Raw genomic sequence first — 19354 nt, forward strand, 5'->3', positions numbered from 1 at the left:
CTTTTCTCCCTCTTTCCCTTCCTCCTTTATGGAGGTGCCCTTTTTCCGTTGGGGTGCGTATTGCATAGTCTTCGTGCTGGGGCTTTTTGAACACGTCTTCTTTGTTCGGATAGGGGCGGAGGTGGGTGAGCGCGATTGATTGTTGCCACTGTCGCTGTTTGATGATCTGATTCTGTTTTTGTCCTTTGCTAGATTTGATTATATGGCTTCATTTTCTTACGTTGTGTTTATAAAATGGCGGCTTGCCGCGGTCCCTCCCTTGTATTCTCATATACGGCCCGTTATTCCTTTGGTCCCCTCCCCGCGCTAGAAAACTTAACCTTTATTATCCTGCTCTTGCTGAACGCTCGATTGTTTTATTGCTTCACCAGTGCTCCTGATGTTATATCCTGTGCAGATCTTCTTTTGTATGCTGGTTATTTGACCATTCTGTTTCTGGCCAGCCCGTGGGGTTGTAGGCCAGTATTTGTGAGCTTCCATTGTTCAATAAAGGTTTTCAAAAAAAAAAAAAAAAAAAAACAAATTCACCACTGAAGCTGCATCTAACCAACTATTAAAATGTAATGCTCGATATTATAGCGGACAAAATAAGATGGGGAAATTACTCGCCAATTATCTAAAAATTCGGAAGGAACGCACGAAAATTGAACAAATTAAATCTTCTTCTGGCAGTACTTTATTTAAGGATAAAGAAATTCTTAACGAATTTTCGCTTTTTTATAAATCTCTTTACACACCTGAATCTGTCCCTTCCTCTGATGATCTTCTTTCCTACTTTCAGTCTCTCTCTCCCCCCCCCTTTGTCTCATGTACATTTCGAACCTTTAAATGTTGATATCACTCTCTCAGAGGTCTCCCATGCTATTTCTAAACTTCGGCATGGTAAAGCCCCGGGCCCTGATGGCTTCACCATCGAATTTTATAGTCACTTTGCCTCCCTTCTCCTACCAAAACTGCTTTCTCTTTACCATACTTTTATAGCCTCTGGTCTCTCTAGTGGTTCTTTTCAACAAGCTCTCATTTGCCTGATTCCTAAGGATGGTAAGGATCATTCACAATGTAAAAACTATAGACCTATATCATTAGTTAACACGGACTATAAGATCTTAGCCAAAATCCTGGCTCTTCGACTGGATCCTATCCTGCCAGATCTGATCGGTCCTGAACAGTCCGGCTTTGTGAAGGGTCGTCTCGCTTCAGATAACTCCAGAGTGTTCTTTAACATTATTAGCAAAGCTTCTTTGTTAGATCTTCCCCTTGCCGCCATTTCTCTGGATGCGGAGAAGGCCTTTGACAGGGTTGGATGGGACTTCATGTTTCACGCTCTCTCTTGGTCTGGTATCCCCTCTAAGTTCGTCTCTCTCATTTCTCTACTGTATTCTAGCCCCCAGGCGTCCATTTTTGTTAATGGCACAGTTTCTGATTACTTCACACTCAGTAGGGGGGTTCGTCAGGGATGTCCCCTTACCCCTTTATTGTTCGTTTTGGCCTTGGAACCCTTTCTCACCAAACTTCGACAAGACAATTCAATCGCTGGTTTTCCTTTTGGTTCTCAGCAGATTAAACTCTCGGTATATGCCGACGATATTCTTCTCTACTGTTTGGACCCGCTCTCTTCCCTTCCCGCCTTTTTACCACAAGTTTCCTCTTTCTCCGCCGTCTCGGGTTATCGTCTCAATGTCGACAAATGTGAAATTCTCCCTTTAAATTCTTCCTGTCAGAAACATCTTTTTGACATTTCTGGTTTCTCGTGGCAACCGACTAAAATTAAGTATTTGGGCGTTTGGTTCGCTCCCCTCTTAACAGACACATTGAAGTTCAACTTCGAGTATGTCTACAAAAAATTAGAATCCGCTATTACTCGCTGGTCTCCACTTTTCCTGTCCTGGTGGGGCCGTTTGAATTCCATCAAAATGATGCTCTCTCCTCTTCTCCTTTACACTCTTTCAATGATACCAATCCATATTCCCGACTATTATTTTAAAAAAGCTGACTCTCTTCTGTTGAAGTTTCTGTGGAAAGGTAAAAAATCTCGTATCGCTCTATCCTCTTTGCGTAAAGATAAATCTCATTCTGGAGTTCGCTTCCCTGACTTCAAAGCTTACCACCGTGCCTTCTCTCTCAAACAATCGGCTCGTTGGCTCTCTGTAGATCTACCTTTTTATCCTCCTCTTTGGCTTTCACTTGAAGCTTCCTTTCTCTCCCCCTTTGAATTTCGTGAATATCTATCTTTTACCTCCTCTTTAACACGTTTCCGTTTCCCTGTTCTCTCTTATTCTCGCAAGCTCCTTTTTCCGTTTCTCTCCTCTTCTTATCCTCGCTCTTCCTCAACGCATGAGCAACCTATTTGGCACAATAAAGCGCTCTTACTCCGCAATCGTACTTTCTTCTGGAAATCTTGGCACTCTCTAGGCATTCATTGGATCTCTCAGCTACTCTCTCACAACCAACCTCTTCCCTTCTCAGTTCTTAGGTCTCAATTTTCATTACCCTCTAGCTCACGCTCCCAATACGATGCTCTCTATCCCATTCTAATTTCTTATCTCACATCTTTGCCGGATTCTCACTCAGCATCGTCCTATAGCCTTGGCTTTGGATTCTTCCCCTTCGGCTTCTTTTCTGTACCGCTCACTTCAATTCCCTACAGACAGGTCCAAAACAAAAGTTGAATTGGCTTGGGAGAAGGATTTCTCCTCAATCTGGCCAACTGCATTATGGGACATAATTTGGACCAAAGTTCATAAAACTTCTAGAGCTGCCAACACGACTCAAACTCTTTATTTTATTTATAATCGCACCCTCTTTACCCCTGTTATGTTGTCCTCTTTCTTAGCGGACACCTCTCCCATTTGTTGGTCATGCCCCTGCCCTTCAGCATCTCTATTTCACATGCTTTTTGAATGCCCTCCTATTCTTCAGTTCTGGACTCTAGTTTGGTTGCACCTTCAACAGATCTTTCATTTCAACACTCTCTTTTCCCCTACTCTTGCATTTTTGGGTTCCCTCTCTCCGTCACTTCCCCAAGGCCGCACACATTATCTTCTCATGGATCCCTTTCTGGCTGTTGCTTTTCATCACATCACTTCCAACTGGAAACAGGCTTCCTCTGTTTCCTTCAAATCCTGGTGGAATGCAATATGTTTCCATCATAGATTAGACACTAATTTTGTCTCCCCTGTCTCTTTGGCCATAAAGCGAGATCTCCTCTGGCTACCATTATCTGAATACCTCTCTTCCAATGCCCCTTCCTCCATCACCTTTGATACGCATTCTCTTGAGGTCCGTAAACCACCTTGAAACTTTTTCCTTGAATGTTCATACAATGTTTATACTATTATGTTTTTTACTGCTTACCTTGATATTTTGAATGCTATTGGTTATATTGTTCCGTAATACTTACAATGCTACATGATTTCCATCCCCCTTCCTCCCCTACCCCCCCCTCGATGATATTTTGATTGATTCACCTTTGATTGTTCTCTTCAGTTTCCTGTTTTTCCTGATTTTTTGATTCCCTGAATACTTTTTTCTTTTTGTATCCCATATACTTCAATAAAATCAAACTTAAAAAAAAAGATGGCTTGGAATGGGGCAAAATGTTACACTTGTAGTAGTGTGATGGTTAACATAACTGACATTTAGCAGCCTTAGTAAACACAGTTGATGTGAGCCCTGGTGGCTTCTTCAGAAATAAGTTGGCCCCTACACTTTCTTTTTTTACAAATGAACCACTGGTTGTAACTCTCCAATTGAAGACTCTTAAGCTTAGGGCCACTTGCCATCCACACGGCCAGCCACCCAACCCATAACATCCCTCCACAGCCATGCAAGGAGGGTAACATGTCAGAGTCTAATGTAAAATAATGTCCAAGAGCATAAACAGCCTGAAGATCCTTACCCAGCAACTGATTCAAAGCCGTAGTCCTCCGAGGCCATCCGCAGATTCAGCTCAGGCGGGAAGAACGACTGAAATACAATAGAAATGCTCGATCACAAGATAAACAAGCACACTTCAGCCGTCAAATCAGTAAAGCGCTTTGGAGCATGCGCATTTGGAGAATGACAAACGAAAAGCTGAAAGATCTTTGATGGCGCAGTTATGTCGCTGGACTCATCCGCCATCTTCCACCGACCCTACCCTCAGCCATGAGATGAAGGCCTCTGGTAGTGGCCAGCGCTTGTGTGAGCTGTAGGGTGTTTCTAGCGCCTTCAAAGGGCCTCTATATTAGGTGAAACCCTAAGCATTAAACAGGTGCAGGTCTAGGCGGCAATTAGTGGTTTACTATCTCTGACTCTCCAGATTAAGGTGGATACTTGTGAGACAAAGCACAAACCAACTTTGTCTCTGGCCTATGCAGTTTCAAGCCGGCGAGGTTAATGAAAGCAGTTTTAGAATCGAGGCCTGTGGACGTCAAGAAGCCCGTCTGTGAGATGGAGGCGAATCGCACGTTTGGCTAAAATAATTGAACATTCACCAGTAGCTCTGAAACGGCTACAGGTGGCTTTTGTTACACTGTTGCAATAATCCCTCAACATAACTTCCCTACCCTCATCATATATCTTTTAACTATTTTAAAAACGTTCGTTTTTTGCCTGAGAACCACTAGCCCTTTCATATACGTTTTATGTAATTTATCATTGGTGTCTACCCTATGTAGTATATTGCTCGAAAATCCCTGAATCCTGTAATGATGTTCTATTTATTCACGAAATGTTTTTATTATTTGTACTTTCATGGCCAATAAAGTTATGTGACTGACTGCATTGATGTACTGTAAAATGATGAGGCCTTCCTGCAGAATGTTGTATGGGTCCCGAGACGTCTCATACCTCACAGAAATGCAGACATCTTCGGTAGAATGGGGGGCCCTGGGTGATGGGGGCTCCCCTCTTCCACAGGATCTACCAAAGCAGGATTCATTTTGTCATTTTTATAGTTTATGAAGTGTGAAAAACTGTACAGTTGAAGATCAGATGACATGTCACAGCAAAACCGTAGACATTTAATTTAGTCTGTATTGTACCAGCATCAGGGTTGGCACAAACCGAGGGGGGGGGGGGTCTTTATGGAAGCCAGCTATGCCAGAATGGTGGATTTTTTCATGATCGTTCTAGCAGGAAGGAGTTTGGATAGTCTATAAAAGGGAGGGTGAAAATGAAGTGAGTCTTTTCAGAGAGGTAGAAGCCGTGTGCTAAGCAAGAGAATGAAAACTTGCTGGACCGGTAATGCAACGTAAGTATTTCAGAGAAAATGAAAGTGGAACCATAGACAGACCAGGTTGAGCCTATGGCGTTGAGTTTATACCTCCCACTCTTTTATAGAAATTTAGAGGATAAGACTCAATTTTAACAAAACAACTTATTTTTATCCAAGTGTAACATTATTCCACATCTCCAGTTTACACTTGACTCTATGTTCAAAAGACAGTGAAAAAACATTGATTCAAGCACGTGCTAAATTTAACAAAGTTCTGTTCATTTTATTTATAAGATCTGTCATGCTTCACTCTTCTCCCGGCAGTAAAACTGTGACCAGCATGGTAGAGAAATAGCTGGTAACATTCATTTACAGTGCATGAAGCGATGTATAAAAGGCAAGTTATCATCAGATGTAGTTGGCGCCCAGCCTCCAGGTGGGTGGAGAGCGGAGACCGGCGCGCAGGCAGGTGTAAGATACTCAAGGGCAGAAGTGACCTGCCAGACAGGTTAGCCGAAAGGTATGGAAGTGGGAAGACTGGTTGGATCCGGTAGCCCTTATCTGTTCTCAACTATTCTAATCCTACAAAAACGAGCAATGAAAACTAGAATGCATTAAAAAAAAGTATATTCTGTCCAGGTTGTGGAACACAGATGCTACTCGTAACCAAATTAGATTTATGTAAGTTTCGACCATGACATGCAATATGGAAGTAAAACGTAGTTGCCAACAGTGGCAAATAATAACCAGCTGAGCATCAGAGTCCTAGGATAAAAGGGACCGTACCTTGGCACAGTAAATCCAGCACAAAAACAATTTACAGCCCTATATTTGGCTGCCACGCTTTCACTCATAACTGACCAAAACCTTCAACAAGAAAGCAGACAAAAAACTATGATAGGGAAACGGAATCTTGAACGCATTTCAGTTTTCTTTAACAGGGATTGCATTTAGCATTTACTTCCACCATCTTTTAGGCAATTGTAAGATTAGCCAACATCTTTTGATAAGGATTTTCAGTTCCGACAGCTAAATTTCATAAATTATACCCCTGTGTCCGGATGTCCTACTGCTAAATCCACTGGTCTGGGATTTGGACTTTGTACAACAATGGCTGGGTAACGCGATCTCATCACAAGGCATGGCAGCGTGGCACAAGAAAGAACAGAAAACACAGACGGTGCTGTAGGCTAGCCTCACCTCTTGCACTTCTTCTTTAAAGGTCTCGGAGAAGGTGGAATCAGGAGTCCTCCTTTGGGCGTTTGCAGGTTGAGCGCTGAACTGGTCACTGTTTCGATCAAACACAACAATGCGGTCTGTGGCCTCTGGGTGGTACACAGACTGTGGGATGCCCACCGTGAAGCCGTGGGGCTGCATTTCCGTTTTGATGGAATGTGTTGGCATGGTTGCAATGGAGACGGTCACTGTGGTATCTGGCGTCGTTAGTTGCCCCCGCTTGTCATGGCTGAGCTGGTTACCAGTCGGGAGAACAATATTGAAGGGCACACTTTTCAGAACCTGCACCCTATTTTCTCCATTGGCAATCAATGATTGTTCAGACAAATTTGCCATCCCATTCCTTTAAAACAAAATACACACAATAGATTTCTTGTTATTGGGAGGGAGATGCATAGAGGAAATATAGTTGGTCATTTCACATATTTGGTTTTGTTTCTTTCCAATGCTTTTAACAGGAGGGTATTACTATGCTGTTATAATGGAGGCACAGAAACTCTGCATCCCCACTGGTGGATCTTCAATACACCTGTGGAAATGTGATACGCAGTGCCATTAAGAATGTTCGACAAAAGTAGATTCCATGTTCTGAAGCAGGCCTACCTCATGTGTCTCACTGAGAACGTCCCAGTAGAACTCGAGAGGGAAAAATGGTAATCATACCGGAAACCTCGCAAACAAAGGGACACTTATGTGTTTCTAGGTATATTTATTGTTAGACCCCCGGCAGGAGAATAATCCTAAATGCTTCCTAGAACATAGCTGAGCCCATCTTGGTTTTTAGGGAGCAGAATGATACCTGATGATGAAGCATGACAAAAATAAGGCATGCGAGGGTGTATCACACAATGCTATGTTGTTCGTAAAGGTGTAGATTTAGCATCACTCTACGTACATTGTTTTTCCTACAGTAAGTTACAGGGAGAACAGAGAGTACAGTTAATTGTAAAAGATACCTAGATGTGGAGATTACCGAAGAAGGGAGGACGCATCCTATACTTCTACCTCTCATCCCCATCGGAACTCTGGACCTCAACCAGGAGTTACACGCAGGGTTGTTTGTGTTGCACAAAAACAGTAGTTTAAAACCCAATATTTCAAAGATAGAAGGTCTTGTTTTGCAGATACGAGCACTTTGGACGACCACACATTTAATTTAAAGAGATAAATTCTGACACCTCGATTATGAAACTGTTTCTCTGAAATATTGATTTCATCAATCACTGCCTGTTCACATCTCTCATCTAAGGAGTCTCATGCAGAGCAGTGCATATGGATAAGAACAACCCCAAACCAACCCGGTAAGATCCACCAGTAACCCTTTGTTAATCAACATTTGCTTCATGAAAAGTAAAGAAAACCTGAGCATTCTTACTCCTACCAGGGCCCACTGCTAGCTGACCCTTGAAGTCGGCAACTACAAAAATCACACCACAGCTTAACGTGTTTTTATTAAAACTGCATCTTCTGAACTCTACAATGAAATACACACCCCCCCCCCCCTTTACTGCAGACAGGCAAACAGTTCCATACTTCATATAGGGATTTCAGTAAATACTCCCATGTATTAAAGGCACACTTTTCGTGCTGCTTTCACCAATTTGAACATGTAATATCTAAAATACAAAACGATATTTATGTAAAATGAGTTCAGGTGGCATTTACAAACCATTCAGCATTTGGTCGTATAACCATAATGTCAGCAGAAACCCTTCAAGGCAATTTAGGACCATATCACATGGTTACCAGTTGATGGGGTGAGCGAGATGGCAAGAGACCAGTATAAAATCACCCTGATTATCATAACTAGAAGCAACAGCTGATCTTTCAGAATATATTCAGCGGTCCCAATCTGCACTACCCATTGTTAGGCTGCTTGCTACACGAGACACTCAAACTCAACACATTCTTATTAACATATAACAAACATGGAGCCCTCTGGCTAAGCGACTGTTTCATCCTGTCCACGTGACTCCTCAAAACATGGCGCACCGTACCTTTTGATGTGCTCGTGTTCGTGGTGGTCAAGGTCATGCTTTGCTTGGGCACTCCTTCTTTCCCGAGGAACCTACAAGAGTGTCATGATTGGTGAGAAAAGAATTACTGTTATCCAAGAACAATACTCATGCCTCCCATGTATCATGCATGCTTGCAAAACACAACTCAGCTGTCCCTGGTGGCAGGGCGACCTTCAATGTTTTATGCATATGTGCTGCGCTCCATTAACTTGCACAGTGCTCATACAATTTGTGATGTGTTGTTATTTATAGTGTCAAGGGCTTTTATCATATTGTCACTGATTACTAAATGAGCTGATTTAGCCTTAGGAATTCTGAACGTGTCCTAAGCTTTTGAAATATGCCCAGTGATTTCTCGAGGTGCCCTATGAAAAAGGTGCCTAGCGCTTTTTTATTGTGCCTAAAGTTTTCACAGGTTCTCCACGGCTATCTTAGTGCCGCCAGTGTTTTGTAATAGGGTCCAATAAGTTCACTGTGTGCTCCATGATGAAGGCTTTCATTATACAAGTGATGCTTTATTAATGCTTGCACAACTTGTCCAACTGTCTATTATTTTATAAATCTGACCACTATTTTTATAAGGTGCTTTGTGTGTTTTGTGTTATAACCAATGCTACCATAGTAGGCCCAATGTTTTCGCAATGTGTGTCCTATAAATTCTTGAAGTACGCATCACCTACATAACGTGGCCACCATTTCCATAATGCGCCAATGCTTTCTGAAGGTGTCACAGGCCCTCCTAACTGCACCAATGCTTTCTCAGTGCCTGTTGAAGTCGCAGCAACGGTTTCATCAGCAATTCCAAGTCCTATGCAAGGCCAATGTGAATGTTCGAATAGCTGTTTCTTAATATGTCCTGAACTTTATACTTTTTAAAGCATCGATAGGATTTTTGATTTTCTCAATGTGCTTAATGAGGCCAGTGGTATCTTAATGAGTCCAGTACTGTTACACTTTCCCCTCAGCTTTCGCAATATCACCTATGTGTTGCCAATGGGTCCATATAGCCCACTGCTTCTGAATGCTTTCTAATTTCGCCCAGTGCCTTCCCAGTCCGCCTGATTAGTGAAACAAAATAAGGACTGTCAGCCTGTAGTCACACACAGGATTACCATATATTCAGTCATTATGCGATAACTAGTGAACCTTGAAATAAGTCTATATTATTAAAGTCCCTGTGGGAGGAGTAAAAAATGTAACAACAACAAAAAGGAAACCTGAAAGAATGTGTTGGTTGTTTGTTACTGCAGGAGTGTAAGAGTGCCAGATTGCATGCCATTCCTCTGGCAACCAGTGCCGAACTGCCTGTACCTCTGGAAGGAGATGTGATGTGCTCTCACAACATACACGAGACGAGAGCAGGAGAATACATAGTTTTATTTAAATCTGCAAGAAATTAAGCTTTTGAAACCTTGAAAAACACTTTTTTGGCGAGCTATTTTTTTCTGAAAGTTGAGTCAGGATCAATGGAATTAAAAGATTCTGCGGCATTTCCGACATAAATCGGAATTTTTCGCTTTTACCACATACTCTATTATCAACAGTTCTGGAGTTGAGGGTGAAGGCAGCAAGAGTTTCTCACAATGTCTGTCAGTGGGTCAGAGAGGTAATTAGAATACATGGTCATCCAATCCTTGCCATCTCTGCAGAGTGCATAGAGCAATGACCCTCTATTCCATTTGCAAACGTGCGTCTGTGCAGGATTCTGTGTGTGAAGGAGGTGCACGGTTATCAAAATATTGACAAGGGGATAATAAAAGAATGCAGTGCTTACAAGTGAGTGGGTGTGTTGACAGGTGGTGAAGTGAGGAGAGGAAGTGCATTCAAGAGAGAATGAAAAGAAGAAATAGATGAGATGTAAGATATGCGAAAGGAGGGGGCGTGGAGAGACAAGGGGCGTACATGTCTAAAAGAGGGAATATAAGATCACAACTCTTTCCACAGGCCACAATAACGTTTGATTCAGTCTCATAATTTCAGAATTAAAATATTTATTAATATTATTTACAATAAAATCATTGCTGTTACTCAATTATAGTAAACAGCTAACAACTATTGGGCAACGTCAGTAGTCCTTACTGGTTTTAGGTATATTTCAGTTGTTGTCTTGAATATCTGGATGCAATAACAAAAAGTCCAAAGAAGCACCAAACTACTGGTCGGTGGCACAATATGGAAATTACAGAAATGCAGTTTACACGTGTAGGCCACGCCCATGTTTACGTAGGCTACACCCTTTTCAAAGACCACCCCTTTTTTTATCCCACTTAAAGCCCAGCCTCCAACAATGCACCAGATAAAAAAAGCAAAATGTTGATGACCAGAAACTTTGAATTGGTTATTGGGGCAGGGGAATGGCAGCCCCGGGTTTTAACGTTCAGCAAGCGGGTTGGTTACCTTGTAGTAGTCGTAGAGTAGGCCCAAGGCAGCAGCACTATCTTCATCCCCATTAATACTCATCATGGCTTCGGTGGCGGCTGTCAGGGGGTTCTTGAGGAAGGACTTCCAGGCTTCATCCTCACTGGAGTAGGAGCGTCTCTGCGGGTAGAGGGCGTCATTCTGCAGCACCAACACCGGCCTTTTGCTGTCCATATTAAAAAAAAAAACTAAAATAAATGTGTGCGGCAAGAATGCAAAACACTATAGGTTTAACGGAGTTTACAAACAAGCAGTGCCTAAAGTTAATCAGTCTGAGTTTGCCGAGTAAATATTGGTTTTCTGTTTCACCGCATAGTCAACATATCTTTAATGAGCTAGTATCGATGAAAGCGCAGGCTGCATCTTTTACAGGCTGTTGATATGGCAGCCAGTGCCGCAAGATTCATGACCAAATACAGGTGCCTTACGCGGCGCTGAAGTGAAACCGCAGGCGTAGCTTTCAATGGTGCAACCAGTGCAGTGGCACCATGGCGCAGAGGCGGGGGTGGGACCAGCCTGTCCAGCTCTAGTCCCTCTTCTTGCTTGGGGACCTTATTCCTTGCTTGCAGCAGGGCCCATGATACCCAGGCTAAGCCACTGAGAGAAACTAACTCATTCCAGTGCTGCTCAAATATTACATTCCAATGAAATATGTTTTTTACTTAAACCAGTAACTACACTGTCAGTGATGCACTGGTTAATAAGAAAACTGGGACATCTTCCTAGCAAGCCATTGCCTGCCAATCAATCACAGGCCCAACCTGACCGGCGACTGGCTCTGATCCAGCCCCACCAGCCTTTCTAAGCCTCATGGCTAATACAATGTTTCCAGTTTTCTGCTTGAGAAAGCCGCAACTGCAAGCCTACCTGAGCTACCTCGCGGACAGTGCAGTGCATAGTCACAGCAGTATTTCTGTATTCAAAGTTCCCACTGAAAACAGTAGAGCACAAAGGGGCGTAAAGACAATACAACTTTGAGGTTGTGCACAAACTGGCTATAAACTATGACCTTCTTTGGCTAAATCAGGGGCGAAGCCACCAAAAGTGCAGGTCCAGTGGCACTGGAGCCCAGGAAACTGAGGGCCCATCTGTACCCCAATTACATCTGTGTTTTACTATTAAACTGTGGCAAAGAAGACCCATTTCCCTTGCTTCTGTGAGAGTTCATATCAATCTTGCTGCACCACGAGGCTAAATACTAAAAACCCAGTCTGGTTTATCCTAAACTAGCTTATCCAGTGAAAGCACCATGCGCAGCAGTGCTCGCTGAACCAGAAGGTCAGAGGTTTGAAGGTCAAGCGGTTGGTTTGACCTCCGACCCTTCTGTCCTACCTCCCAACGACTTGCACACCTGTAAGACAGGTTTACCCAGTACCTGACCTTTTGACAGCCATTTTATCAACTTCATAAGGATGAATGGTAGGCGCAGGAGAATTCATTTCATGGTGCCTTTATAAATGGGTAGTGTGGCAGCTACGTTTTCCTAGTGCTAAGAAGCCTTCCTGGCGAACAGAGTGGTCTGCATGACTCCCACTAACATAACGTGAATAACAAAATCATGTTAGAAGTAAAGTACTAGTTTCCTTGTAGAGCACATGTTCTACGGAGGTTTGTAACTCTATGTGCAGAACGGGTGCGTGGCCAAAACGGGAGGATAAACCGAGTCAAGGCACGCATAGCACTGAGCGCTACAAGGAAAAGTAAATGTAACAGGTGAGCACAGGCCTGTGCCTCGACAGCCGGCCACGGGGCAGGCCTTTTGTATACATCGACTTTACTTTCATGTTAAAAGCTAAATAAAAGGGGGGCAAATGCCTCCTGGCAGTGAAAAACATGCTCACAATGTATTAAGATCACTGCGTAAACATGAGTACTTTGAGGAAATGATCTAGTTGTAGTGAAATAAAGTGCGGCATAGAAATGTGCTTTGAACTGTAGCTAAAGAGTGACTTCAACGTGTGCTTTGTTGTTCAGGCAACCGATTAAAAAGTTCAACAGAGCTGTATGGTTGAAGACACGGAACTGCGGGGCGGGGGGAGAGTAATAATCTGCAGCCCCCAAGTCACTGCCATCAAAAGGCGTGGCGCCATTCTGTGTTTTTTTAAGTCGAAATAAAAGACTATTGAAAGTGCAGTGTATTCAGGAAAGCCCATCCTCTGAGCACTGCCGGGACTCCGAGCTCAAAAAACAAAACAAAAAAATGTATGCAAACAGAGAACGCAACTAACAATAGGAGAGATGAGATTTCAAGGCAGTGAGAGGAACGTAGGGGGTGGCAGCCCGCACCCTCATTCGCCCTGGGAGGTACTGGCAGGCCCCTACTGCTCCCATCTCTGTACCCACCCAGGACACGGGAGGCCTCGAGGCGCCCCACCCCCTGCTCAGACAGCGCCGGGCGAGGAGGCAGCTCCCTGCACGGAGTGCACCGTGTACAGGGCTTTTGCAGCGGCCCCACCCGTGCCCAAAGCAAGGGCCCTTCCACGAAGAGAATGAGCGTGTGTTTGGTAACCTGCACCCCGGTCTGTGCTTGGGGGAACAGTGCTGTGTGCCAAGCCTTGTTCATGCATCAGGCAGTCAGACTCAGCCACAAGCACCTTGTGCTAGACAAGGTAACAGAGAGCGGTGAAAGGATTTACTGAGGATCACACGATGCTGTCACGATGGACTGCGTCATGCCATCAGCTTACCCACCCTACTAACCCCAAACACAAGGGCTATCATGGAAAGTGCTGATTTCTGGAGCAAGTGCTAAATATGGTGGATTCCCTCTTCCCTGCCATCTAGGTAGTGGCCATTCCTCCAATCCCACCGAGTCTGCCCTGGGTCAGGATTTCCACCAAAAATCAGGCACTTTCCACCAGCGCCCGATTATAAACCAGCTTTTCTGATTGAACAACAGCCCTTAGTTCAGTTCCGTGTTACACCAGCCGAGCAGCGCGCGCGATACAAACCTTCAATGGAGCCTCTCTGATTGGAAATAGGTCACTACTTCTAAGAAGTGCCATCACCGCGTGCACACCGTGCCTCGGATCTGGCTGGCTGCTCCTCGCATGATCATTTGGTGTGATTGATCTGTGACTGCTGGACAAGGTCTACATTTTTTACGAGAAGGCTTTTAAGTGCTTGGTAGGTAAGCACTTTCACATGGAAACCAATAAACATGTTACAGAAGCGCCCGGCTGAGGGGCAGATAAACACACACGATATTTTGAGACAACTGCACTACTTTTAATGTCTAGAAAATAACGAACAGCTGCGTTCTCTCGAAATAAAAAGCTTTAACCGAATCCTAGGTCCCGAATGGAAGGCCGCGCTTGTGTAGGTGTTGTTTATTCATTCACTCATTTTTGTGCACGACCATCATAGTGAAGCTGCACCAAAGCCTGGCTATTACTTTGTGAATATTCCCAGCCGAGTCTTGTGTTCCCTTTTTATTTGTGTTACATCCACAAGATGACATCTAATGATAGCACTTAATTGACGTTTTTTGACTAGGGGGATATACACTTCCAAAACACGGCTACAGGTAAGTGATCTTCACACATTCAACAGGAGGCCGCCTTGATGGAACTGTCAGATGTTCTCGATTTAAATTGATTTAGCTTGTGTTTTAGTTATTTCCAACTGTGGCTGCCACAAATGAACAAAACGCGGTTTGAAACAAATTGGATTAACAAGTGTCAACTTTGCACATACAAAGAACACCCGGGCTTTACACCAAGGCCTGAATGGTGACTTTTGCAAATCACCCGTCCTTAATTTGCAAACTTTCTCATGTCAAGGAAACAGGTGTCTAGAAACCTGGTATTACCTAAAACAAGTTGGGCGTGTGTGGCGTGTTATGAAACACTGGCCGAGCGCAAAATAAAAAGTTCGGGGTGGAGCGCGAGCTGGGCGTGAGGTATGCTGGTCCGTGGAGGGAGGGAGGGAGGGATGGGTAGGAAGAGCCTCTGTGGGGGTGGCTGTCATTAGGAGAGCACAGGGTGTGCCCACCTCATCTAACGAGGCCTTTAGTGCCGGCTCTCTCGGCCCACGCCCAGGCCCTCAATGAGATCAGAGGGCCGTGGCCTGCTGCCCATCACAAAGGGGTGCAGACAGGGCGGGGGGATGCTCGAGCCCTCCCGGCCACAGTGTCTCCAGCAAGCTGGGGCTGCTCCCCATGACAAAGGTGGTGCAGACTCGGGTGAGGGAGGGACAGAGCCCCCCTCTGGCAATGTGTCTCCAGTGAGCCCGCCCGGGACTGCTCCGCATCACAAAGGTGGAGCAGACTCGAAGGGGACAGGGCCCTGGGCTGCCCCCCTCACAATGAGTCTGCCACTAAGATTGGGGCCTGCTCCCTATCAGAAAAGCTATTCAAATCACTCTTGGGATATGGCCTTTGGGGGGGGGGGGGGGCTGTGAGGGACAGCGCTTGGCATTGGATCCGCTTACAACCACCTAGCTCGGCGGTGGATGCGCACTCATGGTAACCTGCCCTTCCCACAGCACAACTGTTTCTACGAACCTGTCACCTTCACTAAAGTCTGTTCTCCCCGCAAACACCCCGAGGCCCGCAGACACCTGCCGCGCATCAGCGCGAGCCGCAGTCACAGCTCCGTGAACAACACAACCACTACCATCTCTGTCTAGGCCGCGTCTGTCCACAGACCATCCTGAGGTCACCATGGATTCTAATCCAGTGGTATCTAAAATTAAGGCTGCCCCTGTTCAACCACGGTAGTACCCGAACACCTGGCACAGGGACATATTCTGACAAACCCCCCTCTCCGCCATAAGCCCGTATAGTAAAACAACGTTTCACTGTACCCGTCAAAGGTCCACTCTCTGACAGCAGAGCCCTGGCGCCCCTACAGACCCCTACTCTGACACCCAGGGCCCTAGCGCATGCCAGAGGCCCAGCCTGACGCAAAATAACGTATTCAAACACTGCGGGGCAGATTTACAAGCCCCTTGAGCCACGTTTGCGTCACTTTTAACATGGGAAAAGTGGCGCAAGGGGCTTGTAAATCTGCCCCTACATGTCCATACTCTGACAGCTCTACAACGACACGTCGCACAACCCAGAGGCATGCACTGACACCAAAGGCCCTCGCGCATGACAGGGGCCCGCAGCTTACATTAAAGGCCCCCCTGCACTCGCCAGAGGCCCCTACATTGACATGACATCAATGGACGTGCGTCACTAAAGAGGCCCACACTCTGGTATGATGAGATGTCACAGCCCACACACCACCAGGCGGTAGACTGTGCCCTAAAATTGTACCACGAAGCAGATACTAAAACACGGAAAGCGAAGTTCCTCCTGTCAGAACTACCATCGAGAGATGGCAAGACGGAGTCCTAACGTGCACCTGCTGGACGACCGAGCACCTGACGCTCACACTTCAACCAAGCATGTAATAACAACATGGTATGCAGTGTACAGGAACAGAGCTGCCCTTCCATGCGGTCAATGCATATTCCACGAACAAGTGTGCACATCTTCCTCACATCCACAAACGAGCCCAAAAGAAACTATGTGAAAACAATGAACTAGAATTCCCATGGCAACCTGAAAATAAGATACGAAGAATCCAGACTTGATACTAAAACCAGCTGAACATATAGCGCGCACCCAGGGATAATACACCATTTCCAACGTGTAATTTAAGGTGAGCAAGGTACTCAGCTAAGAGCAGATTTACCGAATAATTGTAAATTAAAGGCCAAATGTCTGACGAACACAAATGACACTGCCTGTTAATGTCCACTGTCTCTATTGCTGAAACGAAGAGAGGGTGGCAGGCGAGTTTTCCGCTGATGACCAGCAGAGTTAATTTGTTTGGGTTAACAAAAATTGTCGGGGGGGGGGGGGGGGGAATCCTGGTGGCATCCTGACTTTTACACGTGGCACCCTTGCCAACAGCAGCACTGGTCTGCTGTTTTTCGACTCAGCACTAACACTGAGAACAAGTTTATGTAAACAGGTAAGCCTTCATTTAAAGGTTAATTGAAGTCAAATAAATAAAGTAACTAGGCTATCCAGCGCTGCTTAACTTTAGAAACAACGTTACTTTTAAAGACACCTTGCAGCAAAAGTGTACAATTAAGCAAGGACTCTTCAGAATTCAAAAAGGTGTATTTGATGAAGATGTGGAACTGTTTCACCTTAGTAGATCACATTATATCAATGCACTGAGAAGTCATTTTGTAACTCCAGTTTTCAAACATTAATTTACAAACATTCATTCTTCCCCTCCACCCTTAAAACAATGTCAATAGTGAACTAAGATGCAAGTCAGTTGTTAGGTGCACTATTTGGGCTGGGTTCCTACTATACAAGAATAGCATTATAGTTTATTGAATCAAACACAGGAGAAAGTTATGTACTGTGCACATCCCGATGTCATGTATTTCAATATTCTTTTAAATGTGATAATGAAGAAAAAGGACGGAAGGTTAAATAAAACAATTAAAGGCTAGGATCACACAGTTATGCAAAGTGGGAAAATCAGGAATAATCCCTAGTTTCCTGGTTTCACATTGTGCAATTCAGGCACTAGATGTATATGCTTCACTTCTCCTACACCCACCCTACTAGCACCGCACCGGGAACCCCAGATCTCCTGACTGCACCTGCTGCCAACAATGTGGTCCTCGGTCACATCACAGGCAAAACGTTTTGGCCCCTTTGAAAATGCTTGTGAGTACCCATGCTCCAGATACACCCCATTCACACGCACATACACTTTAATCTATGCGCACATTCATCCCCACAAACACACGTGCCTCTATTAAAGAGGGATACGCATTTACCCCTAGACAAACACACAACTTCACTCATACACACATTCACCCCAAAAACATACACACACACACACACATGCACCTTCTAGACAGATAGATACACCTTCTCCTATATCCCTATTTACTCCTACTGACCTACCTGCACCCCAATACAAAGACATACACACAATACACACGTGACGCTAGTTTGCTCCAATAGTGCGGATTTTGCTGTTCGTTCCAAAAGGGCAGAATTTCTCCGGAGCACCCCGATGTCGGACTAACTTCTTTGAGATAGTGCTGTCCAGCGAGAGGAGCTGATATGTGCCAAGATCAGAGTCTGTAGCCCCAGTCACGAGCCACACATCCCGCAGCAAAACATTGTGACTGGAGATGCCCCCTCTCACCAGGAATATTCTGGAAACTCTACAAGTTTAACATAATGCAAAACGCTACAGTGGCGCCCGCACAGAGTCAGCACCGACAGACCTGCACCCGATCCATCAGTGCAGGAGAGGCATGAACAGCTGTCATTTATTTACGTGGATCCTGTGTGTAGCGCAACGGGGGGTGCCTCGAGAGCATGCATATAGATCCCACGTAGAGTACCTCACCAATGGATCCCTTGTGCAGTGGCTCACCTATGTTAGTGGATCCACCGGGCTGTGCGGCAGGGCGAGCTGACCCCTACGTCCAGTAAAGCAGTGCTTGTCTCCCCAGTACAAGTGTATCCCATGGCAGTGGATCCCGGGTATCATACATGTACCCATGCACGGGCTCTGTGCATGCAATCTACCTCCCAGGTGAGGGCTGGTGGGAATCACCACTGGACTCATGGAAGGAAAGGCGCAAGCAGGGGGCGGGGGCGCTGCACCGGTCCGACTGGCCCGCTCGCCATCACTTACTTGTCGTACTCTTGTGTCATCTTCCCAGCGCGGCGGAACTGGACTTTCGGGTTGGGACAGTGGCTGCGGTCTGCACTGGCAGCGCGGCCGCGGAGCGGAGCGAGAGGGCGGGGGCGCGAGGGCGTGGCGGCCAATGGGGGGAGAGCGGCTCAGCGCGCGCCGGCTCGGGCTGCTGGACTGGAAGAGCTGCACTGGAACCCGTTCGGGTCGCTTTTCTCGCATTTTCGCAGTCAGGCGCGTGACGTGACCTCCCGGCTCTATTCGGATTGGCCAGCGGTGCTCACTTCCAAAAGGGGCGGGTTAGACAGGTGCAGGCATTGCAACACGGCCTTCCCGATTGGACAATAAACGCGACAGGTGGAACGGGGGCGGTAGGGAAAGACCTGCAGCAAAGACACAAACAACGGACGAAAGAAGAGTGACAGAGCGCTCATGTGGAGATGCTCCGCGCGCAGAGAGCGTCTGCCTCACCTGCTGGCGAGAAGGACCAGATATAAACATGTTGATTGGCCAGTGAACCAAACGTGAATGCGATGATTGCTGAAGAAATGCTTTGAAGGCGTGATAGGTTGCTCCCAACATGATATTCTTGATAACACCCATACTTGAAACTGTGACCAAAGCCAGGGGCGAAAGACGTCCAACCGTGGCTTACCTAAAATTTGGTAAACTAGACATATTAGTTCACATTAGTAAATTGGATAATGAACTAACTTGCATTTCTGAGGCTGATGTGCTTCAATGGTTCTCACTTAACGCACACTTTACATGTCCTACTTCCCTAGTTGGTAGACTCGTGGCGACACTAGGCTGGG

The 19354-nt window shown here is 45.5% G+C and overlaps 1 protein-coding gene across 3 annotated transcripts in view; it reads right to left on the reverse strand.

The window, feature by feature from the left end:
• Positions 1-18724, reverse strand: part of GRHL1 (grainyhead like transcription factor 1) — an 89751-nt gene extending 71027 nt beyond the window's left edge. The window contains exons 1-5 of one of the 3 annotated variants that reach the window (XM_078647819.1): positions 18540-18724; positions 10849-11035; positions 8431-8501; positions 6398-6776; positions 3899-3966 (exon numbers count right to left, since the gene is read on the reverse strand). In XM_078647819.1, the coding sequence (XP_078503945.1) occupies positions 3899-3966; positions 6398-6776; positions 8431-8501; positions 10849-11035; positions 18540-18559 (725 nt within the window). In that variant the 5' untranslated portion in view covers positions 18560-18724. Of the gene's footprint in view, positions 1-3898; positions 3967-6397; positions 6777-8430; positions 8502-10848; positions 11036-18275; positions 18415-18539 lie in introns of those variants that run through there. The other 2 variants (XM_078647818.1, XM_078647820.1) reach the window with 2 other exon arrangements.
• Positions 18725-19354: the final 630 nt, after the last annotated feature.

Source organism: Lissotriton helveticus, chromosome 6 (assembly GCF_964261635.1).
Source record: "Lissotriton helveticus chromosome 6, aLisHel1.1, whole genome shotgun sequence".
Classification (NCBI taxonomy): Eukaryota; Metazoa; Chordata; class Amphibia; order Caudata; family Salamandridae; genus Lissotriton; species Lissotriton helveticus.